Below are 25,463 nucleotides of genomic sequence, written 5' to 3' on the forward strand. Positions count from 1 at the left end.
AGTAGATCCCTTTTCTCCATTACCAGATTCCTAAAGGCCTTGATCACATTGTATCCATATGTGCAAGATCCTATCCCTCCTTGGGATCTGAACTTGGTCCTAGCAAAGTTAATGGGACTGCCATTTGAACCCCTTGCAACTTGCTCTCTGCTCCACCGCTCTATGAAAGTAGAATTTGTAGTTGCCACTATCTCCACCAGAAAGGTGGGCAAGTTGAAAGCCCTAATGTGAGAGCATCCCTATATGGTTTTCTATAAAATTCATCTCATCCTCACTCCATTTCTCATTAAGGTAATGTCTGATTTTCATGCTGCTGATCTTCCTGAAACCTTCTGCACATAAAGATGAGGAGAGACTTCACTCATTGGATGTGAGAAGGGGTTTAGCCTTCTGCTTGGAGTGTACTCATTCCTTTAGATCCTCCACACAGTTGTGGTTGCAGACAAGACTAAGGACCTTTCATCCTGGATCTCTCTGTGCATTCGTTTGTTATCGCTTTTCTAATATAGCTCTGCCAGCTAGAGTTTTGGTTTGCCCTATTAGAGCACAGGCAACTTCTGGGCTTTCCTGATGCTAGTGCCTATCATAGCCATTTGTAAAGTGGTGACTTTGTCACACTTTTGCTTCTCATTATGCTATTTGCCAATTTGGGGCAGGTTGTCTTTCAGTCACTGTTCAGGTAGTCTCAGGGCACACCACCATATTTGTCTGCTTGTGAGTCCCCCACAACGGAATGGACATGTGCAAGTACTCGCAGGATAAATGGTTGCCTACCTTTCTGTAACTGTTCTTCAACATGTTGCACATATCTATTCCCTAACCCTCCTCCCCCTTCCCATCTCTGTTGGAGTCTATCTAGTACAAAGTAACTGAGCTCTCCCGACGACATAATTAAACCACCTCCAATGAACTGAGGTAGCTATGTCAGCGGGAGAGTGTCACCAACCGAAATAGCGCTGTCCACACTGGCACGTCTGTCCATGTAACTTACGTCACTCAGTTTTTTTCACACCCCCGAGCAACATGAGTTATACCGACAAAAGTGTTAGTGTAGAAAGACCCTAAGTCCACGGCAGGCTAATGCGGATAGATTCACACCCCAGCTTGCTGCAAACTTAATGTTTGTATGTACAAAGCCTTAGTCTGAAGAGCTATATTAAAGCATTTTCAGAGGGACTTTTGTGCAAAACTTCAGGATTATCATTCCTGTATGTTAAATGTTTCAATTTTAGTGCAACAATGAAATCTGGAGAAATAGAAACATGAAGTTAAGATCCAGACCTTCTTATTTAGTGTATATAAATATAAATATATACATATATATAAAGTGTGTATAAATACACTGGATATATTTAGTGTAGCCTTCTGAATCCTGAATTTGTAATGGTTTCAGCTTGATGAGATGTGACCTTTACTTACTTTGTTTGCCAAGCACAGATGTTATTCTTTCAGTCACCTGAAACATTTTAACAAAATATGTGCACTAATTTTGAACACAGTGTTCCAAGTTACATTTCCCTCCCCTTTAATAACATTTAGGTTTTGATGTCCATGTATCAATATTCTGTATATATAACTGGCTTTTTTTTTTTTTTTTTTAAAGTCAGCCTTTTTGTCTGCAGCATGGGTGCTGTTCGAGTAGGGCCGGCTCTAGGTTCTCCCCTCCCCCCCGGCGCGCAAAAAAAAAAAAAAGCCGGAGTGCGGCCGAAGTGCAAAAAAAAAGGGGGGGGGGCCAGAATGCCGCCCCTTGAGAAGGGCCGCCCCAGGCATGTGCTTGGTTTGCTGGTGCCTAGACCCGGCCCTGTGTTTGAGGGCATTAAAGCTGTGCCTGGTTTCCACATTGCTTTAATCTTTCCTCAGTAATCTGACTCTTTGGCAGTAGTTAAGGTCCACTTCATAGACCTTTTTTTTTTCTTTCTTTTGGAATTGGAGTGCCCCTCACCTGTCTGTCCTTTGGGAGGGAAGGACCACCACCTATACAAGCTTGCTCTAGCAGTTTAGAGACCACAAGCGCTAACTGAGTGGAGTGCATTTTTGGGTGCTTCCTAGTAAAAATCTGTGATAGTGAGACTTCTTTTGCTTTCATGGATAATTCTTTGACTGATGTCACATGATTATCACTTAAATAATGAAAGCTATGGAGAAACAAGACTTTGAGCTTTTGGGAAACTTCTGCAGATGCTTTTCCAGCCCAGGTTTCTTAATATAGTCCATGAATTGGGAGGAAGAATGAGATTATGCAAGAAAAGGTTCTGTTCTCCACTTCATGCTCCCTTTCTTTTTAACCAGCAGCTATGAGCAGTGTATAGATATATCATTCCAACAACTCAAGCAAGCATTGCCTTAGTAACTTGAATTTTTTTGTCATGCACTTACTAATGCACTAAGTTATGGGTATTCTACCTTACCAGTTAAGAGATGCACTCCTGTATTCATCTACAACCTTGTATTATATAATTATTCATTCCTATTTTCTGTTATTGGTCATGATTCTAAGCACCTTTGCTAGATGCACAATGAAATTCCTAAGGACTGAAAAATATCATGATTCTGATTATAAGTAGGTTTCTATTTTTCTTATGCTGTCACTGTTACCTGTAGGCTCCTAGCATAAGGAATTGTGCGCATACTATTTTCTTCTATAGGGTATGCATCTAATGGATATGTTTTCCATCCTAGTGAGCTTCATGGATTTTTTTTTTTCCTTTCCCTCCCCAACCTTCAGGATTTTTCTTCTTTATTATGCATCTTAGCTCTGGAAACACAGGATATTATTTTATTAACTTACTCTATTCTTGTTTCTAATAAAAGGGCCCAAACTGAATAATTGCATATAATGTAGTTTGAAGAGGAAGTTAATCTATTTTAAATAGGCTTTATGCTGCAATGGTCTGGACACAAACTTCATTTTTTGAGAAAATGATTAACATCCACTACATACATAGAACGTCTCTGTTCTAACCCTTAACTTGTTCTCTGTAATTTGTGACTCTTGACCTTTGCTGAGAATAAGCGCCTTCCTTTCCATGAAAGCCTATTCTGCCTCCTGTGCACCACTACTACACAGAATGGCTGCCTCTACCTCCTTCAAGAGTAGCTGTGTCTCTTAACGTATGCTAGCCAGAGAGAGACCAATGGGAGTAGGGGGAGGTAGAAGTGAAAATAATCCAGTGTGACTTGAAGACTTCCCCCACCTCTATTCCTTTGTTGTATAGAGTAGTGAAAGATGAGAGACAAGCAAGCTTAATACCCCAAATTTTCTAGGTAGTTGGCTGGCCTCGAGCTAAGCGAAGGAGGTCTGGCCGTGCATAGCAGGATTCTCTAGCCATGTGAACTGAGTACGGGCACAGGATGAAAAGTGTGGTCTGCACAATCATACATTAATCTTTGAAGCCCTGAGGGTTGTACTGTTCTAAAATGAGACACCTCTAGAGACAATAAGGCAGCCTGATATTTAGGGCCCTACCAAATTCATGGCCATGAAAAACACGTTATGGACCATGAAATCTGGTCTTTTCTGTGCTATACAGATTTCACAGGGGAGGCCAGTGTTTCTCAAATTGCGGGTCCTGATCTAAAGGGAGTTGCAGGGGGGTTGCAAAGTTATTTTAGGGAGATTGCGGTATTCAGAGCTGGGCGGCCAGAGCGCAGCAGCTGTTGGCTGGGCGGCCAGCTCTGAAAGAAGTGCCTTGCCAGCAGCAATGCAGAAGTAAGGATGACCTAGTACTGCCACCCTTACTTGTGCGCTGCTGCTTGCGGCGGTGCTGCCTTCAGAGCTGGGATCCCGGCCAGCAGCCGCCGCTCTCCAGCCCCGCAGCTCTGAAGGCGGCGCCGCCGCCAGCAGCAGCGCAGCAGTAAGGGTAGCAGCACTGCACACCCCCCTACAGTAACCTTGCGACACCCCCACACACACACACACACATGCACCTCCTTTTTGGGCCAGGACCCCTACAATTACAACACCATGACATTTCAGACTGAAATAGCTGAAATCATGAAATTCATTATTTTTTAAAATCCCGTGACCGTGAAATTGACCAAAATGGACCCTGAATTTGGTAGGGTCCTACTGATATTCAATCGTTTCTCTAAGTATAACACTTTTGTGTAACACTTAACTGCTGTGCTCCGTTGGTGAAACACTGTTAAAAACCTGTCTGGGCCACCAATTGGTATTTTCTGCTACTAATTGCTAATGCAAAATGCTTGTCACTTGCTGAGGCACCAGGTTTCTTGTGCTTTGGGGTCTGCCATGTAGTAATTTAAAATGAATAATGCATAGTAATATTTTAATTGTATTATCCTCATAAACCAATCTGTGAGCTCACATTTCATTAGTGAAAATTCAAAGGAACAACTTCTATAAAACTGCTCTAAAAGTGTTTATTGCAAAGGCATAGTTAAATACTAAAGAGAGAGACATCCTTTTCCACTATCAGAAGTAACATCTTCAATGACAAAAGAGCCAGCTGCTAATGAAACTAAGTGTTTTTAATGTGGGGTTTTCTCTGTAGAGTATGAGTAGGCATTCACTGAAGAAAATGTCCTTCATCTGATGTGTTCTCTCTGAATTCTGTTTTGAGGATAGCTGTAGCTAACTTAACCCTTATTCCTTTTTGGTACACTTTCTGTAGAGGAACATAATGAATTTTTGGAGGTGCATTGGTATCTACCAACATAAAGCTGTGGCATTTTACAAAATGGAGTACATTTTACTGAAAGTATAACTTATTGAATAAAGGCCTGTATTTCTTCTTGTAGGTAGCTATGAATATCCTAAACAGTGGAAGATTTAGCATGGGTAGTGCATCTGCAGGAATGATTAAGAAACTGATCGGTAGGTAAAATGAAGCTTACTGAATTTCTGGGAGGAATGAAATCATCAGTCCTTGCATTACAAAAGAGAACTTAATACCCTGTGAAAAGACAGATGTCATGTCTTCCAAAGACACTGTAATAACAGCACTCATTTCAGATATGGACTCTAGAACTGAAAATTTAGACTCTGGCTAACACTAAAGGTTACTTGTCCATAAAATGCTAAAACACTAATTTTCTAAACAAAATATGCTACTCGGGATATCTGCCTCTGCAGCATCCTGGCTGGTGGTGGGCTGCAGGGGAGCCGGGCAGGCAGGAAACCAGGTAGGCAAGCTGGCCGGCCTGCCTGCCTCATTTCCATGGAAAGTTTTGGTAGAATCAACATGTTCCTGCAGAACATTTCTATTCTGTCAAATCAGCTTCTTCTGACAGAAAGCTGTTTCCTTGAAGAATTTTTGACCAGCTCTAGTTATTGTAATCTAGTGAACTGATATTAGTCACATTGCTTAAAGAACTACTGGAAGGTGATTAGATATCGCATGGCATAGAACCTACCTAGTTAGATAGAAACTTAAGTTTTATCGTACAGAAGTCTATGCATAGTCTCAGAGATCTGAAGGCTTGCATTTGTAGGAACCTGGATAAAGGTGTTCATTGTATACTTACACACCAAATCCTTTGTGACATAAATCACTTTTTTTGAATTTAAAGAATCATTCAGCTGGTAAATTCAAGTAAGAGTAACTAACTAATTAATTAACATCACTGCCTGCTCAGAAGCTATTTCATAAACAGTAAATGATTCCAGAATAGCAAAAATACCACAAAGCGGTTGTGTGGTGTAACACTTTGTATGAAAAAGGGTCATTTTGATGTAATCCCCAACTAGGGGTGTATGAAAGAACTGTTGATAGGATTTCTCTCCTGTAATAAGGCTTTTTTCTGTATCCCAAGGAGCTGCATTTTAATCGCATTGCTGCTACCACTCTTTGCTTCTAAAAAGTTAAAATAAAAAATTGCATGTTTTTAATACTTTCATGCATCCTCAGTCCATTGTAGTTTATAGCAGAACAGAGTACAGATTATGTTCTCACAACTTCGCCTCTGCTGATAGCATGTTGTTATGTGTTAGAGGAATCTTTCAGGCAATTGTTTTGCATCAATGCAGTCTAAGTTTGAATCTTGTCATCAGATTTACATCAACACAACATATTTACTGGTGGAAATAGATGTCTAAAGGAATAGATTTAATTATGTAAGATATACCATACAGCTGAGATTACATATTCAGGGAACAATTGAGTTGTTTCAATGAGTTATTTTAAATACCTTTTAATAAAGATTCCACTCATTGATGTGTTCTCTCTATTATTTTTTTTTAAGAAATGACAGCAGAGTATGCTTGTACAAGAAAACAGTTCAATAAGAAACTGAGTGATTTTGGATTAATACAGGTAATCAAGAAACTGAAAGCCTATGTTAGAAGATTCTCTCAGCCTGTGGTTTTCATGATTTGTTTATTGAATAAGGGGTGGGAGAAGGATTTTGTTGCAGCTACTGGTTTAAAAAAATGTTGCTGGATTGCTAGATGCATGGTATTCAATCTGCATAAATTTAGTCTAGAAACTTGTGTTCTGATGTTTTGAATATATAGAAGTATTAATGTATCAAACTTAAAACTTTTTCAAGTTTTTTCGTACAAATACAATTGCTATTAGGTATTCTAAATAGCATTTAATATTTAATGTTGTAATACGTATAAAAGCTTCTTAGTTATGCACTAAATTTTATTATGACTGCTGATCTGACTATAACAACTCTACATCTAAATGTATGGATGGTAAATGTTTGTTTGCTATTTGGCAGGAGAAGTTTACCCTTATGGCTGTGAAAGCATATGTAATGGAGAGCATGGCTTACCTCACTGCAGGAATGATGGACAGGCCAGGAGTGCCCGATTGTTCAGTTGAGGCAGCTATGGTTAAGGTAATCCATTTTATTGAAAAAGACCAGGCATAAAACATTAGAATAACATTTAAATTAAAACTTCTATTTCTGATACAGTTTGAATTTGTAGCCTCTTATCCGAGACATTCAGACACCACAGTGGTGGGTGTGATACAAGAACTTGTAAAGAGCATGGTTTGTTTTCGCTCTCACCCTCACTTTGGTGGCCCTTCAGGGCCTGATCTAGGCTCTTGTCTTCCTATGAAACACTCTCGTACAGGTAGCCTAAGTACTTTAATCCCCCCAGAATTTCCAGAAGCAGCTGCATTTTGACATTGCCACATACAAATCTTGGCTATGCACATAGTGAAGAGAGAGAGCTTCTGAAATTCAGTTCTCATCCAAATGGGTCTTGCAAAAAGATACTGAATATTCCAATTTCCTCAGCTCTTCTCAAATTTGACTTTACACAGAGCAGCATAGAGCTGTTTTTTCACTGTCGGACAGACTGACACAAGATTGAAGTGTTGCCGGTGGGCAAGGGGAATTGTTCTGAGGATCCTGCTTACATATGCCCTGTATTTAGGGAGTAGGGGTGCAAACAGAAAGTCAGCAGGTGTGGAATTTGGGGATGACACTGGATTCCTCTCCAATTGTGAGAGGCCTGTATTGTGACAGTCGTCAAAGACAACAGTATCCAGGTGTTTCTCCAGGCATGGACCACCCCACCCAGTTAAAATGTAACTAGTAAGGACCCACTGTCCTGGCTTTCCTTGAAATTGACTCAGAAGCTGGGAAACTTGCAGAATGCAGCTGCTCCCTTGCTCCCTTAGGATAGGGGTGAGGGAGGGAGTCAGACCTGCCCTCTGTACTGGCTGGCAATATGTAAACGGATACAATTCAGGGCTTTACTGTTGATATCTCTCCAGCATTTCCTAAATTAGTTTTCAGAATGTTGCTAACTGGCAAAGCTTTCTTGAGAACTGAAGGCTTTCCACTACCTAGAAGGTGAACCTATGTTACTACGTGCTCAGTCCAAAGTAACTTGCTTCCTGGACATGTGAATTTGGGGAGATTTAAACTGTTGAGTGGTCTGCTCCATTCTCTCCCAGTTCATGGATCTGAATCCCCAGGGAGCTCACAGTGGAGTTTCCATGTGACCTAGGGGAAAGGAGGAGCCAGCATGGCACAAAGTCAGTCCTCTTTTTAAAAGGATGAAAGAGACTAAGTTTGAGATTTTTGGGCAGTAGAATACTGTGAGATTTTGGATGGAAGGTACTATAGAAATGTTAAGTATGTTGTTTGTCTTTCTGTAGTCTGAATACAAGTAGCTATTTTCTTAAGGTGGCATCAGTCCTCTAGCATGGATTAATCTCTAAAGCAGGCTGAAAGTAATTCTGCTGTCTTGTGTTCATCTATCCTAATAGAGAATTACCATGTTGTTTTTGTGATATGGAGTTTGGAGTGGCTGTTCAGTTTGAACATTAATTTTTATGGACCAGTGCACTTCCCATGTACTGTAACCAGTGCAATCACAGAAAACTTTAAATTGTCTCGGATGAAAGCCACTGCAAGATACATATTTTGCAAGTTGTTTATATAAACAGTTAATCCCAATTCATTCTTAGTCTTATCCCTCTTTTTGACTTAGGATATAAGAATAAAGCAATCTAGTTTCTGTTTAACTTTAATTACTGCGACAGTAGATGCCAACTTTACTGTGCTTTTGGCAGGTATTTAGTTCTGAAGGTGCTTGGATTTGTGTAAGTGAAGCTTTACAAGTTCTTGGAGGCCTTGGCTATATGAAAGATTACCCCTATGAACGTTATCTTCGGGACGGCAGGATCCTTTTGATTTTTGAGGCAAGTATGAATAGATTCATAGATACTAAGGTCAGAAGGGACCATTATGATCATCTAGTCTGACCTCCTGCACAACGCAGGCCACAGAATCTCACCCACTCACTCCTGTAACAAACCTCTAACCTATGTCTGAGCTATTGAAGTCCTTAAATCGTGGTTTAAAGACTTCAAAGAGCAGAGAATCCTCCAGCAAGTGACCTGTGCTCCATGCTACAGAGGAAGGCAAAAAACCTCCAGGGCCTCTTCCAGTCTGCCCTGGAGGAAAATTCCTTCCCGACCACAAATATGGCAATCAGCTAAACCCTGAGTATATGAGCAAGATTCACCAGCTAGATACCCAGGAAAGAATTTTCTGTAGTAACTCAGATCCCACCCCATCTAACATCCCATCACAGGCCAGTGGGCCTATTTACCATGAATATTTAAAGATCAATTAATTACCAAAATCATGTTATCCCATCAAACCATCTCCTCCATAAACTTATCAAGTTTAATCTTAAAGCCAAATAGGTCTTTTGCCCCCACTGCTTCCCTTGGAAGGCTATTCCAAAACTTCACTCCTCTGATGGTTAGAAACCTTCATCTAATTTCAAGTCTAAACTTCCCAATGACCAGTTTATATCCATTTGTTCTTGTGTCCACATTGGTACTGAGCTTAAATAATTCCTCGCCCTCTCCAGTAATTATCCCTCTGATATATTTATAGAGAGCAATCATATCTCCCCTCAACCTTCTTTTAGTTCGGCTAAACAAACCAAACTCCTTGAGTCTCCTTTCATAAGACAGGTTTTCCATTCCTCGGATCATCCTAGTAGCCCTTCTCTGTACCTGCTGCAGTTTGAATTCATCCTTCCTAAACATAGGAGACCAGAACTGCACACAGTATTCCAGGTGAGGTCTCACCAGTGCCTTGTATAATGGTACTAAAACCTCCTTATCTCTACTGGAAATACCTCGCCTGATGCATCCCAAGACCACATTAGCTTTTTTCACGGCCATATCACATTGGCGGCTCATAGTCATCCTATGATCAACCAATACTCCAAGGTCCTTCTCCTCCTCCGTTACTTCTAATTGATGCGTCCCCAGCTTATAACTAAAATTCTTGTTGTTAATCCCTAAATACATAACCTTATGCTTCTCGCTATTAAATTTCATCCTATTACTATTACTCCAGTTTACAAGGTCATCCAAATCTTCCTGTATGATTTCCCAGTCCTTCTCTAAATTGGCAATACCTCCCAGCTTTGTATCATCCGCAGACTTTATTAGCGCACTCCCACTTTTTGTGCCGAGGTCAGTAATAAAAAGGTTAAATAAGATTGGTCCCAAAACTGATCCCTGAGGAACTCCACTGGTAACCTCCCTCCAGCCTGACAGTTCACCTTTCACTGGGACCCGCTGTAGTCTCCTTGTTAACCAATTCCTTATCCACCTTTCAATTTTCATATTAATCCCCATCTTTTCCAATTTAACTAATAATTTCCCATGTGGCATGGTATCAAACGCCTTACTGAAGTCTCGGTAAATTAGATCCACTGCGTTTCCTTTGTCTAAAAAATCTGTTACTTTCTTAAAGAAGGAGATCAGGTAGGTTTGGCACGATCTTCCTTTTGTAAAACCATGTTGTATTTTGTCCCATTTACCATTGACTTCAATGTCCTTAACTACTTTCTCCTTCAAAAGTTTTTCCAAGACCTTGCATACTACAGATGTCAAATTAACAGGCCTGTAGTTACCCGGATCACCTTTTTTCCTTTCTTAAAAATAGGAACTATGTTAGCAATTCTCCAATCATACGGTACAACCCCTGAGTTTACAGATTCATTAAAAATTCTTGCTAATGGGCTTGCAATTTCATATGCCAATTCCTTTAATATTCTTGGATGAAGATTATCTGGGCCCCCCGATTTAGTCCCATTAAGCTGTTCGAGTTTTGCTTCTACCTCAGATATGGTAATATCTACCTCCATATCCTCATTCCCATTTGTCATGCTACCATTATCCCTAAGATCCTCTTTAGCCTTATTAAAAACTGAGGCAAAGTATTTGTTAAGATATTGGGCCATGCCTAGATTATCCTTGACCTCCATTCCATCCTCTGTGTTTAGCGGTCCCACTTCTTCTTTGCTACTGTAAATCAGAACAACTTTACCTTCCAAGTATTCTTGGCATAAATTTGAAACTAAATGAAACAAATTCTATATAGCATTCTTTCAGAATGGACAACGAATCGTGTTAATGATCTTCATTTGGAGTTTCAAATTTTCTGTTGTATCAGTTGGAATTATCTGATGTGCCATGGAGAAGAGTGTTCCTTCTGTAAAGACCGTAGGACATGCAGGGTTTAGAGAATAGATTGCTCCTTTTTGGGCACACAGTTTGAATACCCAGTGGAACTGGCATCTGTCTGCCCCTAAAGAGTCAGTGGTATGTCTTTTTTTGGGAAGAGATTGATTGGCATAATTGCCTCCTCTTTAAACATTTAGAAACTGACCATTTTGACCAAAAAGATAGTAGCTATTACTAACTCTGGTATCAGGAGAAAACATAGTGAAAGGAAAAAAACACAGTCCCAGCTCAGCATTTTTATAGCCAAAGGATTCTGACTCAAAATTTTAAAAATCCATTGTTTACTTTATGCTTTTTAGCTAAAACTTGTAACCAGCTTACACCAAGTAAATATGCTTCACTGCATGTTAGTTGCTTAAATAGGAGGTTAATTGGGGTGAAGTCTTATTAGTAACAAGAGAATTTTCCACTAACTTCCCTCCATTCTTATTCTTTGTTATGTGATGAATCAGTGCTAACACATGGGTCAGGTTTGGTGGTAAGAACTCTAGACAAAATGTTCAGGTGTTTCAGAATGCATGAATGTTAGTTTCTACATTTGGAATTGCATTCTCTAATGGAATTGTTTGACTCAAACAGAAGTTTGTTCAAAGATACTTTGTGATGTAGCTTACTTTTTTGGAGCATAAGCATAAGTAAACTTAGTTTATCTTGTAAAGATTCTTCCTCACAGGCTTCTTACAAGTAAAAAAACAAAAACAAAACAAAACAAAAAAGAAATTTGAGTAAAATTTGTCTGAGACCACCAAGCCTATGACAGTTTTAGAGTATGATTTTTTTAAAAATAAATCTTGTTGATTGCAAAATACATTCTCCCTTGGGTCATCAGTAATCATTCCTCTAGTTTGTTTGACTCCGGTTTTCAGTATAGATTTTTTCCAGAAGAACTATTACAAATAGAGGGCAATTCTCACTTTAATTTTAACAGGACATCAAAAGTTCTGTGCCACAAATGAAAATGTCCTATAATTGTCAGGCCACTGGCATTCACCTAGCTTTACCACACCTATATCCAATTTTTATTTCGCTGCGTTAACTAAATCAGTGAGCTCCACAACTGATCAGTTAGTGAAACAAAAATTCGGAGCAACTGAAAGTTGGTCCTTCAAAGTAAAGGAAGGATTTGGCAGATAGAAGGATTTTTTTTTTTCTGGTTATCCCAAATACGGGAAGACTTTCCTACCAGATTTATAGGAAGTCTGAGTCAAGTCAACTTTCATCAAAAACATTGCAATTACATCTTTTTTAAAAATGCTTGCTTTCTATCCAGTCTTCTCTTCTAATCTTGACACTTGGGTAAGTTCCTCCCTTGCTACCAGATGGAGACAATACACTGACCTTATTGGTGATAAGAAAAGAAGTACTTGTGGCACCTTAGAGACTAACCAATTTATTTGAGCATGAGCTTTCGTGAGCTACAGCTCACTTCATCGGATGCATACAGACTGCTGCAGTTTCCACGGTATGCATCCGATGAAGTGAGCTGTAGCTCACGAAAGCTCATGCTCAAATAAATTGGTTAGTCGCTAAGGTGCCACAAGTACTCCTTTTCTTTTTGCGAATACAGACTAACACGGCTGTTACTCTGAAACCTTATTGGTGATGTCATCCCTGTTCATAAGGGCCTTAGTGAGTCATCGGGGTCAGTTGTTTCTCTCTCCAGCAGCAGGGATGCACAGTATTTTACCAGCTGACAACAGAAGTCTGAAGAGAAGGAAAGGCCTGGTCCCTCCTTCCCATCCTACCAAAAGAAATTGGCCTAGCGGTGTTCTAAAATGTCTTACAGAAATTTACTAGTCATTCTTACTTAATGAATCCCCTTTCCTCTGGATTTGTAGCAACCAGGATCAGGCCCGTCATTAATTCATCACACATTTGGCACCAGCCTGGTGTGTCTAGTACATTTCCCCATCTCCATCAATCCTCCTTATTTCTGGATTTTGTCTACATCTGTTAGAACAATCACATAATGGACTGTTTGGCACCAAACTCTTCAATATCAGGTTCACTCCTTGTTCTGCTTCTACTTGCCAAGTAGGCATCTGGGGTTAGTTACAATAATTTTTCAAGGTTTCCTTATTAAAGCAATGTAATATGTGATAGTCCTACTGACTGACAACATTTCTGTTGTTCTAATTAATGTACAGCTTCCTCTTTTTCTTGTGCTGTTACATATTTGTGGACTAGCAGAAGAAAGCCCATTGGTTTTTTCCACAAGTCAACAAATAAAATGGTCAGAATTTCAAAATTAAGATACAGAAAAGCAAGCCGAAACCAATGGTATAAAATGGTCGTCTTCTGTATGAATTGAGCAAGAGGAACTTACTCCTCTCCCTCCCCCCATTTTGATTGTCAGCCAAAAATATTAAAACAGACTATAAAAATATTGTGGGAAAGGGTTTCCTTTGTTTAATAAAAGAACAAAGTACCTATGTAGCAAATACATTTTATGTTGTCCCAGTAATCTAGCAGAGTAGAGAGGAGTAGATTAGAGGATAAATTAAAATAGGTACAAATGATTCTCATTTCTTTTGTCAGGGGTCTTGTGCATTCCAATTAAGCATAAAGGGACCACATTCTCAAATGTATATTCCTCTTAATTTATACCCTTCTGGCTGCATTCCTTTTTAAGCTCGTCCTTCTGTTCCTTAATTGGCCAGACTTTACGGTGACACCTGTCATTACTTTCTTGGACAGGAGCCATATTGCCTCTGTATTACTCCCTGACAGAAGGTAAAGGTTCAGGAGTAGAGCCTGAGTTTCCCATAAAGGTGGCTGTATAAGAGTCACTCTGGCTGGTTTATGAATGACAATTGAAAGAATATTTTACCTACTTTATTTTGTGCTCCGTGTCAGAGGATCAGACTGATATGGCAGGACTGGGCCTATGGGCTCTTTGTTTGTTTGCAAATACCTGTTGAAATCCTAAGGTAATAGTTACGGAGTGCTGCCATTCTCCACTGAAGTAGATGAGTCCCACAAGTTTAAACAAACCACACAGGAGCACGTTGATTTAAACCCTATCTCTCAGGGTGTTGAGGATGAATACATCAAAAGTTGAAGGCACTCAATATCCTACACTAATAGGAGCCATATAAGTACCTCATAAAGATAGTGTGGAAGAAAACAAACTCCACTTTTAGGTTGGAAGCAAATTTCAAATAAAAAATATCAAAAACTCCTTATTGCCACAACCACTGCCTCTGCCATTACCTCCATTACCATTGCCACCCCTGTAATATATCCAAACATAAACAGTACTATCTAGTCTAATAAAACCCAATGGCCAAGGCCTTTACATGTTAGTAATTTATTTAAGTATTGTTTAAAAAATTTATTTTTTAAAATTCAGAACGTCATATAAGCAAACAATTAAATAAAAAACAAATAAATCAGTAGAAATAGAAGTATATGACATTACCACAAATGACTCTAGGGAATTTGAATTGGAAATAGATGGGTTTTATGAAGGGGTTGATAGGATGGCCATTCCAGGGGTTTGTAGTGTATTGGGAGAAAGGAGCCCTTGTTGTTATTTAGTTACCCAATTATAAATAACCGGACTCATACTCAGAGAGTATTCAGAGTAGCAGCCGTGTTAGTCTGTATTCTCAAAAAGAAAAGGAGTACTAGTGGCACCTTAGAGACTGACCAATTTATTTGAGCATAAGCTTTCGTGAGCTACAGCTCACTTCATCGGATGCATTCAGTGGAAATGCACTGGAAATTTCCACTGAATGCATCCGATGAAGTGAGCTGTAGCTCACGAAAGCTTATGCTCAAATAAATTGGTTAGTCTCTAAGGTGTGACTAGTACTCCTTTTCTCTTTTCAGAGAGTATGTTCTGCCACTGGAAATTTTACCTGTACTGAAATGATCCAAGTAACTAACAATTTAACCTGTACCATCTTACAATATACCCCTTCTTATGCTATTGATGTTAATGCCTCTCAAAGGTATTTGAAAACACAGGTATGTGAAACAACAGATGTGGTATAATGCTATCCCCGAAAGAGATGTAGTTGGACATCGAATAACCATAATTAATTCCACATTTGAGACTGAAATTCACCCTACCCCTATCCAGCTTTCAGATTACTTCCATGTATCCCAGTTGTTCCAAGGGAGCTGCTATCCAGTTCGAAGAGCAAAGAGCATGGGTCTCCTCTAGAAAGAAAAGAGGCTTAGCTGGACACTTACAGGATGGTGCAAATAGTGCAGCAGCAATTTGGAATATTGTTAAGGGACAACAACATAATAAGAGATTAGAACAACTAGAGAGAGCCACAGGTGCAAGCTAAAGTTGGTGAATTACCAAAAATTTGTCCTAAAAAAAAAAAACAAATTAAACAAAAATTAAGAACTTTAAAGAAAACAAGGGCAACAACATAACAAGAAATTAAAACAGCTAGAGAAAGAAGATAGGCAAGTCTTGCAAACTTCTGTTTGCCTGGGATTGGTAACTTTTTTTCAGTGGGTATGTATCATTAATTATAGCAGTTGACAAATGCATTTTTATGCCTGGGCTGGGGAGCTTTCTTGATTATCTTAAATTTCTGAGCTAGGCAAATTCTTTTCTCCTCCAAGGTAAACTTTTCGATACAATGTTTTTATTAAAACAAAATTTCATATTTCTTAGCTTTTCCTTACTAATCTTATTTGGAAACTTTTCACTTTAATAATGGAGTCCTTTTGCATTGGAAAGATTTGATACAAATCTGTGTCCTAGATCTGCATCTGCCTCATCTTTGGGAAGCTTATTCTTTTTAGTATTTTTGGGATGGCATCATGACCACCAAAATTCTATGCAGCTATATGATATTTTATGCACGTTATTAAATGAGCATATTTGCAAATAATTGGAATGTAACAAACTTCAGTTTGTGGTCAGTTCACTCCCAAGCAGTGGCAGGGGTAGGAACTTGGCATGGGTAGGTGGGTGCTAGAGGGTGCCTGAAGGGTTCTGAGACTACCAGGGTGGATGATAGGGTAGGTCGGGGGTTCAGGTGTCGGGTGACTCTGTGGAGGCTGTCTGGGGGAGAGTCTCTTGGACAATAGTTGAGGTATTTGGGCTGATAGCTGGGTAGGGGAGCCTGGTCCACTATTGAGTCCCCTCGTGTTCTGCCCATCTGCCCTTGCTGCCACCTACGCCTCCCAGCTGTTCTTTTCTCACTTGACTCCAGTGCCGGAAGCAGCCGTTAAAAAAGCAAACAAGTTGCCCGCAAAATAGGCACCACAAGGGTTCTTGGTGGTAAAAGCAGCAGCTACAACTGTGTGATACTCGGCAGCCCTGTGGCATTGCCATTTTAAATAGTCATTCTTAAGACGTGAAGCTAAAGGATTGTGTTTAGATTTGGTTTAAACAGGTTTTGCTAATCTATTTTTAACAAGGTTTGCTAGCCAGCCTAGGCGACCCCAAACAGAAATATATTTCAAAAAGTTTATTCAAATCTTAACAGTTTAGTCCATCCAGATTCTCCAGTCAAGCAGTCGGTAGGATCTTAAAACATTCCACCTTCATTAGAAGGCTTTCAATAACTCATTCTTTGATACCAGCTGCTGTAGTTTGCCTCTGAAATACAGTAAATTTCATTTGAATCACCTCTTTAAAATGCTGTAAATTGTTCGCTCTGAAGAATGGTATTTAACACCAAGTATACAACAAAATCAATTAACTTCCCGTGTACGCAGTCTATATATTTAATTGTTTCGGCCAGTTTATTTTAAAATGAACAGCTGGCAGAAGAAGATATCATTATGTTAGACTGGCACCCTGCTAATACTGCAGTAGTTTGTCACCATTTCTGTTACCTTCACACTTCTGAAGGGATTGCAGTTAAGTAATTTAAAGCTTCTTATTGGGCATAAATTTTGCATACCAGGTAAAAGCACGGCAGCTAGTTCTTTCTTTCGCTCCCCGGCTCCCCTCCCCTTCTGCTTCCAAAAGCACTAATATAACACTAATTTGTCTGCTTTAGATATAAGCTGTCATCAAAAACCATTTAAATTCCTGGCATTTAGGGAGGTTTTATGTGTGCACAACTTATCGGAAATATGGCTATCTTTTTAAAGCAAAATTTAATGATTAAACAGGAATAAATGCTTCACCTCTTTTCCCAGATAAGTGTGGGCAAAGAACTCTAGCAACAATAACTTCCTTCTTTTTTTAGTGCATAAGCATTATCTAGGTATTACATAAAGTCTTATTGACTTAATCAGCGCTCAGCCTAATAAAATGGACTCTGTCCTCATGGTTTCATTCATATTTTAAAAGGTCCATAAAGACAGGAAGAACAGTTTCAATGGCAAACTTTGGGATTTTGCAGAGGCAGAGTACTATGCACAGAGAGAAGGCTTCAGTTTACTGGGATTTTGCTGACACTTAATACACAATCTTAAAATCTTGGCAAATGGCTGCCAGAAATACACAGAATAAGAATACTATGATAGCTGGAACAGGGATCCAGTGGCCTTTAATCAGAAAATGAACGTCTTTCTGCCAGTTGGCCGAAACACAACTCTCTACCATGTTGGCTTTCCTCTGTCAAAAATTCAAAAGGACAAAAAAAAAAATTCAGTCTTAAAGTTTGTGGAAAAATGGGTATTGTAGCTAAATAGGGCTTAAAGAACAACAATTATATATAAGTAAATTTCTGTATGTGTAAGATAATATGTCACTAGTTTGAATTAATTACCCAATACCATTTTCCTATTAGCCAACAGTAGATTATGTATGGTGTGGGTTGAGTAAAGTGTGATGAGACTTTATCATGAACAGTATATAGCCTTATTTTATGCTGCCAAAATTTTTTGTTCCTAAAGATGTTCAGAATGCTATAGACTCAGGCTTTAACTCTCTGAGTCTTTCCTCCTAAGTTTAATGTTTTCCTAATTTGAAGCGGCGATTACTTGGCATAAAAGTAGCTGCTTGACAAGTTTAAAGATACTTGTGTTTTTCTTTGACAAAAACATTGGAAAAAGTTTACATTCTATCTCATTGTGGGGGCTAGAACAAGCACTATCAGACAAGAAAGTATGTTTCTACTCCATGCAAGGACAGAATGCTTATGTTTATTTCAGCATTATTATTCCCTTGCATCTTCTTTCAAGGAAAAAATCCTAATGTGTTGTGGCAGCGATAACAGACAGCTCTCCAAATCAGCATTAGCAGCTACAAGCTTTGAGGCCTGGCTAGAACTAAAAATGATTTTCCAATTTGAATGTAATATCCAGATACATTTAGTGCAGGATAAGTTCATGTTTATTTCAGTTTGAAATTGGGTTCTAAAAATGCAACTGTGGAAGAGGAAAGTGGAATTAAATTAAAATGGACTTCTAGAGTATTCAAATAAAACTAAATCTGTGGGTGCAAAGTGCTGTTGATTTTGGAGTGCTCTGACATTTATATTGTAGACCAAATATGCCTGATGTTTAGTGGTGGTGTTGCCCTTTCCTTTTATTTAGAGAAGTGAAGTATGCAGTGTTTACTTCTCTAAGCAAGGAGGCAGACCAAAGCAGTCACTAAGCACCAGTGACACTTGGGATGTGTTGAACAATTGGGTTTTGAATCTCATCAAACTAAAAATAGCTAAAAGCTTCAAAGAAAAAGAGGCTCCAAAATTCATTAATGTTGTTTAAAAGATCAACTAAAATAATCCTGAAAGCTGAAAATTATCGATGTAATCTAGCTGGGGCAGTAAGGTAAATACTGTGGATTGCTTGTGGCTACTTATAAACTAGAACTGCATGAAATGTGTAACTTAAAAAAGGCAAAAGATATGTGCATAAGTAGGTATGTTAGCTAAACAACTTGTGTTCAAAATTATAACTCTAATTCCCATGTTTTAATTCATTCATTATTGATTCTTTTGCAGTATTTTGTCTGCCAGCAATAGTGAGGGAGTTCTTTGTCTTGGATAGACCACCAAAGAGGAGTTCATCCTAAAATGAATTTGAATTCTTAAAAGTAATGTGGAAAAAGAACATATCACACCCTACCTTTAAACATTAAAAACTCTTTATTTAAAAACTATTATTTAAGAAAATATGTGCATTGCATAACTAGGTTTATGAAATACTGGAGGTAATGGGCACCTGGTATTGACTATATTTGTATCATGTCTCTTACAGGGAACAAATGAAATTCTGCGAATGTATATTGCTTTGACGGGTATGCAGTATGCAGGAAAAATCTTAACTGGAAAAATTAAGTATGTTCTTACTACTTGCTAGTAACATTCACTTAAGTTAACCAAAATTGATAGTCAATACATTGTCCATTTAACAGGAGGTTAGAGCAGAGAGATTGCAAGCAAAAATTAGAGTATTTTGAGACCTTCACAAAATTTTGAAAAGTCATTTCAACTCTTGATGCTTGTTTAGACATCTTTTCTGTATGTTTATGAATTTTAGACAACTCCATTTTATTTTACAACTTTAAAACAGTGACTTAAATCTCTACATGTTTTACTAGCCTACATGGGTGGACTAGAGTAAATCCGTCTTGTAGTACCTTTTAATCATCCAGCTAGTAATGTAACTTTTTTGTCCAGAAATTCATTAATGGCTATTCTTATATACTAAGCCATGCTCGGTAGCCTTGTTCTAGGACCGCTGTAGGATCCTCAACTCAGTGATAACAGAGCCTGGGTTTCTAGATTTTATAGGGAAAAGGCTCTAGCCTATTTAAAGAATATACTAGCCTTTTGTAACTTAGTCCTGGCATCTTTGATAAGGTAGCTGCATTCTGCTTCACAACATGCTGTATATTTTGAACACTCTTGTACTACTGCTAGCCAGGCTACACAGTAAGTTAAAGACTTAACAAGGAGGGAAACCACAAAAGTTCTGGCTAACCTTCCAGTACTTTCTATGGCTATTACAGTAGCTTGAGACCTCCCTCCGTCCTGCAGCCCGCAAGCGTCCTCCACCATCTGGCTTGCCGTTACCTTTATTTCGCTGTCATTTGTCAGCTGTGTTGCAGTAGCGCCAACAGTACCTTTGGCACTTCCCAAGCACGGTACGATGCCGGGCTTGGCTCCAGTGGGGGGCTTTGCACCAGCGTGACTACACCACTAACTGCTCCAGTGCAAAACCCCAGGATGGAGACCTGCACCAGGGTAAAACGTGCCTTGCACTGGTGCATGCTGCTTTTACGTTAGTGCAACTACATTGGAACCAAAACCAAACAGCCCCCAGGGTACACATGCCCACCGTCTGCTCCAAAGATCTTACAGTCGGCAAAGCTCTGCTTCCCCGCCCCCCCCCCACCTTTTCTCTTGGTGGTAGATGGGGGAGGCAAGAAGCAGAGCAGGATAGAGAAATTCCTGCTACAGCTGCTGCTTCTGAGAGAGAGAGCATGTGTGCTCCTATTACTCCTTTCTACTTTTACCCCGTTCACGGGACCTTAGTCATTTGGGTGCTTCTGAAAATTTTATCCAGCATCCCCATATTTGGTTGCAAGCATCTTCAGGAGTCTTCTGTTTCCTGGGTTTTCCCTAAATGACACAGTGCGTGTTTGGCTATAACTCAAGGATAAACCACAACAGCACCAAATATACAAAGACAAGGGCATGGGAGAAAGTCCACATTCAGAAAGGTAATGAAGATGGGCTTGGGTGTTACGATTAAGGGAGAGCACCAGAAATTTGTTTAGTTTGCAAGAGGTGGGGTTAATATGAGCCCATTAAAGGCTTTGGTGACTGGCAAAGTTCATGCCAGATTGTAGTTTGTTCAGCATGCAGTGAGCTCTGATATATATGTATTTATACATTTGTTCCTTCTTTGCACTTGTGTTGCTGATTCTGAGGACATTTCCCGTGTCTGAGATGTGGGGATGGGGGGGCGGGGAGGGGGAGAGGTACAGTCTTGAGCGTACGTTGTCCTATAATGTTTCAGGGAAATGAAGAAAGGAAATGTCGGCGTGGCATTGGAGATATTTGTGAACAAATTCCGTGACAGCATGGGCAGAAAAGTGGATTTAGGCCTAGTTGGCACAGATGGAGTAGTACATCCCAGCCTTGAGGTAAGTACTGAATGTTAATTATCAGACAAACCTATTGATGGACTAGAAAAGCCAGTGTCAACTACTTGACAGTTTTCCTTCATCTTAACTCAAGGGGAGGTGCAGGAAGCAGTGCCCTTATAGAATATCTGGACTCTGGCCTACCACCACGCTAACTTGGGTCTCTCAGTTCTTTGTCACAGCCTTAGGCCCTGATCCTGCAGAAATTTAAGTGTGGGCTTTATTTGTATATAGTGTAAAATTGGGAGTTTATAGAAAAATGACAATGACCCTTTCAAAGGAAGGGAAGAAATTAGTGGAGAGTAGCACAAGTTTGTCACAGTAGAAACTCTTACCAGTTCCTTCCTCATCTGACTCCCTTCTCTTTCAAAGTATTGCTCATTTTCTTGGCCTTAGTGGAACCCCTTTTTTCTTTTTTCCTTTCTCTAATTCCTCTCTTTTTATTGAATAGTTTGGTCCTAGACAGGGCTTTGTGTTACATGCATGATAATAAGCATTGGTTTACAAATGGATAATCTAGTGCAGTGGAGTACATGTGACTTGGTACCTGTAGAAAAGTAAAATATAGTTTTCCCCATCTATCATTAAGATGCAAAAATAATAGGAAAACAGTGGTTTTATTGTGCTAGATAATTTTGCTCGGTGTTAGTGGCACTCAGACACAGAGAACTTACTAATATTATTCTGCTCACACAGGGGAGCTTTAACAATGTGAAGTTATCCCCAGGATAGGTACTTTGTGCTCTATGGTGCTAAAAGAGTGACGGGATGTCACTTAAAAATTAATCCATTTTTTTACTACAACAAACTCTCTGCTGCTGGCTTCATTCTGGGAGGTATATCAGTTATGAATCTTTTCTACAAGAGGTTCAAGCCATGCTTTTTTGTTCTCTCTGCACTGTGAAAACCATAAAATAGTGCTAAAAGTTACACTTGAGAGTTGCTATGAGCTAAATATGCTGTGTTCAGTATTTTCCTCCTGCTTGGTGCCAGGAGTTGAGAGAATTGATCAGTTTTGATGTATCACCATTCTCAGGATTAATAGCCTTAGACCTAACAATTTTGCTGTAGATAACTAAATGACATTACCTCAGTATTTGCAGCATTTCTTATTCCTGAGCGTTGGCTATATTTCCCAACACTGCAAATGCCGAGACCTTCTCAGGTAAAATTCGGAAGCTTTAATGTATAGCCACTGTGCTGTACTTGCCTTTGTGGAAGAGTAAGTGAAATTAATGCCTGCAGAATGGGCTCTTAAAAACGAACTAGCATTTGCTGACCAAGGAAAACCTTGGTAATGCTTGGCTGAGGGAATCTGCAACCAACTACTATTTCTCTCAGGGAAAGGGCAGTCCGATGCTTCCTAACTACAGTGCCTCTTCTCCTTTTGGAAAGTGGCGGGTTTTCTTCCTTGTTGGGAATGTCCCTTCACAAATCAGAAGTAAAAGACCACTTCAAAACCGGATTCTTAGAAAAGACCAAAATTACCCAGGTCTCTTATGGGTAACGAACATACTTCATCATTAACTGTAATGTTTCTTTTTTCAAGTGTCCTGCAAGGCAATATTTTTAATTAAATTGGTAATTTTGTTTTGTTTTGTTTGCTATATGAAGGCAGCCTGCCAGGTGTTTTTGAAGGATTACTTCTGCTTCTTTTTACTGAAGAAATATTATTAAAATGCCAAGACTGGACTTCCAGACGTTTTCCAACAGAACCAGGGAATTCCAGACATGTTCATTTTGATCTTTAACACCATTAACTGAGGTGTCAAAGGTGCTATGTCTAGCAAAGTCTTCCTTTATCCAAAATGCTCATTGAGTTTAAAAACAACAACCCAACTTGCTATTTTGAAAGGTACTGTTGAAAACTGGTGGCACTTGCTACATTCGGACCTGGTACTGCACTTGTTGACTTCAGTGGAAGCAGGTCGTTCAGGCTGGAATTACGCACATTTTTTCCCCTGTACAACTGCCCTGTTCGTTGCTTATTGCGCCCTCTTTCTTCTCCTTTCCCCTTTGATGCACGACAGCATTGAGGTGCTTTAACAGGATGGCAATGAGCCTCAGACTCGACACTTCACTAAAATTCAGCCTTTTTAAATTAAACATTTATTTTTAACATAGCCAGTGCAGTTCTGAAATCAAGGAATTAGAAGTTGTGCTACACCTGTTAGGAATATTTAAATTACTGCCTTCTCACAACAGTCTGAGCTTTCCCATGCTCAGTAAGTAGTCCTATCCAGCTCCGGGTTTTGGATTCCTGACTGGGCAGTGAAGGAGCAGCTTGCCCTTTCAACCTTTACGCTATGTAAACTGTTTGGCTAAATCTGCAGTGTTGCCAGTTGTTAATCTAGTTTCTTACAGAGCACTCAAAACACGTATTTAAAATAATTACTAAACAGTAGATCCCCTTTGTTTTCACTTACAGGAAAGTAGCAAGAAACTTGAAGAAAACATCTATTATTTTGGAACTACAGTGGAAGGCTTGCTAAGGAGGTTTGGCAAAGTAATCACATTTTTTAATAGGATTTTCATGTTGAATAGGTTACATCAGAATTTAAAACTGACAAAATACAGACAGTGGTTTGCCTCATGATAAGCTAGTATTCCTCGCGTATAATACAGTTCCATCTAATGTATTAAACAAAAATCAATGGGGATTCTACGTTCACCCTTGGTAGTGGTAGACAGCCTCTGCTGAAAGTTCTGTTGTCACTGCAATTAGCTGCCAACAGGTGCAAAGAATTGGTGGAGTCCCTGATGCCCTTAGTGTAAAATCTGTGTCATGCATGACACTCAAGGACCGTTTGCTGTTAAGGAGGAAGGGGAGAATACATGTGGAAAAGCAAAGGAAACTGAAGTGTAAAAGTTTGTTACACTGGCTTGACAGGCTGTGCTAAAGGAAGTAAACCAGTGACACAAGCATACCTTCTTTTTTGAAATGTACTACATTGTGTTTGGGTGGACATTGCTGGGTAATTGCGGTTTTAAATGATGTAATGGAAGCTGCTAAACTTATTTTTTTTAATCTTCTCTAGACTATAGTTGATGAGCAGTTGGTTCTGAAGAGAGTGGCAGATGTCTCCATTAATTTGTATGCAATGACAGCAGCTATATCCAGGGCTAGTCGATCCATCTGTATTGGTCTACGCAATCATGATCATGAAGTAAGTGCACTTACATTTTCTATGACTGACTAATGCATGTGGTCACACCCTTTCAATATCCTATCTAAAGAGTCTGTTGAATCTAGAGTTTTCTATGGAGAACTGCAGACTCTGTACCTTAACTTAACCTTCAGTTCTAGGACCATCTAGAGAGCAGAGACCTTTGTAGCTGTATTCACAGCCGCTGCAGATTGGAATGAGATCCTTTCTCTCCTCCACTGAAGCGATGGTTCTGCGTGCTCTGTGCAACAGGATAGACTTTAAGGAGCTAACACAGGGGTGGGCAAACTTTTTGGCCCTCGGTCCACATTGGGGTTACAAAACAGTATGGAAGGCTGTGCCTCCGCAAAGAGCCAGGCCCCTGCCCCCTCCCACTTGCTGCCCCCTGACTGCCCCCCCAGGATCCCACACCCTATCCAAACCTCCCTGTCCTCTTCTCTTCCCCCCCCACCTCCCCCATCCAACCCCCGCCCCATTACCACGCTGCTCAGAGCGGCAGGACAGGCTTATTGGGAGGTGGGCAGGTGCAAGCTGTGCTGCCCGCGTGGTGCTGTAACTGCAGGGGAGAGGCCGGGGGCTACCTCCCTGGCCAGGAGCTATGGGGCTGGACAGGACGGTCCCATAGTTTGCCCACCTCTGAGCTAACACCATCCTGCATATATCCTTTAAAGGGTGGGCCTTCAGGTAAACCAGGGAAAGGTCCACTTTCACTTCAACAGAAATGTACTCCTATCCTTAAGAATGCTGTTGGGCTGCCAGTCTTTTATAAATTGAGACAACGCACGTTAGCATCTCAAGTTTTGGAAAGCCACAGAAGAGAGACTTTTTGTTTTTCATTTAACACTGGGGTGGGCAAAGGGCCACATCTGGGTATGGAAATTGTATGGCGGACCATGAATGCTCACAAAATTGGGGGTGAGGGCTCTGGCTGGGGGATGCTCCAGGCTGGGACTGAGGGGTTCAGGAGGGGGATCAGGGTTGGGGCAGGGGGTCAGAGGAGCAGGCTCTGGGTGGTGCTTATCTCAAGCAGCTCCCAGAAGCAGCAGCATGTCCCCAATCCGGCTTCTATGCGCAGGCGTGGCCAGGCAGCTCTGTGCGCTGCCCCTGCAGCTCCCACTGGCTGCAGTTCTTGGCCAATGGGAGCTGCAGGGGCAGTGAGCGGAGCCCCCAGTTAATGTGCAAGGGCTGGGTGCAGCCCCCGGGCCATAGTTTGCCCACCACTGATTTAACTGTTATAGCAGTACAATGAGATTTATAAAAACAGGTTCATCACAGAATATAGAGAACACA

At 40.1% G+C, this 25,463-nt stretch overlaps 1 protein-coding gene across 3 annotated transcripts in view; it reads left to right on the forward strand.

Moving 5' to 3' along the window:
* The window catches only part of ACAD9 (acyl-CoA dehydrogenase family member 9), a 62,500-nt gene that overhangs the window by 35,054 nt on the left and 1,983 nt on the right, over positions 1–25,463 (forward strand). For all 3 annotated transcript variants that reach the window (XM_077822053.1, XM_077822056.1, XM_077822054.1), the window contains 8 exons: positions 4,762–4,837; positions 6,205–6,275; positions 6,688–6,807; positions 8,502–8,630; positions 19,113–19,192; positions 20,880–21,006; positions 23,435–23,512; positions 24,045–24,173. In XM_077822053.1, the coding sequence (XP_077678179.1) occupies positions 4,762–4,837; positions 6,205–6,275; positions 6,688–6,807; positions 8,502–8,630; positions 19,113–19,192; positions 20,880–21,006; positions 23,435–23,512; positions 24,045–24,173 (810 nt within the window). The remainder of the gene's footprint in view (positions 1–4,761; positions 4,838–6,204; positions 6,276–6,687; positions 6,808–8,501; positions 8,631–19,112; positions 19,193–20,879; positions 21,007–23,434; positions 23,513–24,044; positions 24,174–25,463) is intronic.

The sequence above is a fragment of the Eretmochelys imbricata genome, chromosome 7 (assembly GCF_965152235.1).
Source record: "Eretmochelys imbricata isolate rEreImb1 chromosome 7, rEreImb1.hap1, whole genome shotgun sequence".
In the NCBI taxonomy this organism is placed as follows: Eukaryota; Metazoa; Chordata; order Testudines; family Cheloniidae; genus Eretmochelys; species Eretmochelys imbricata.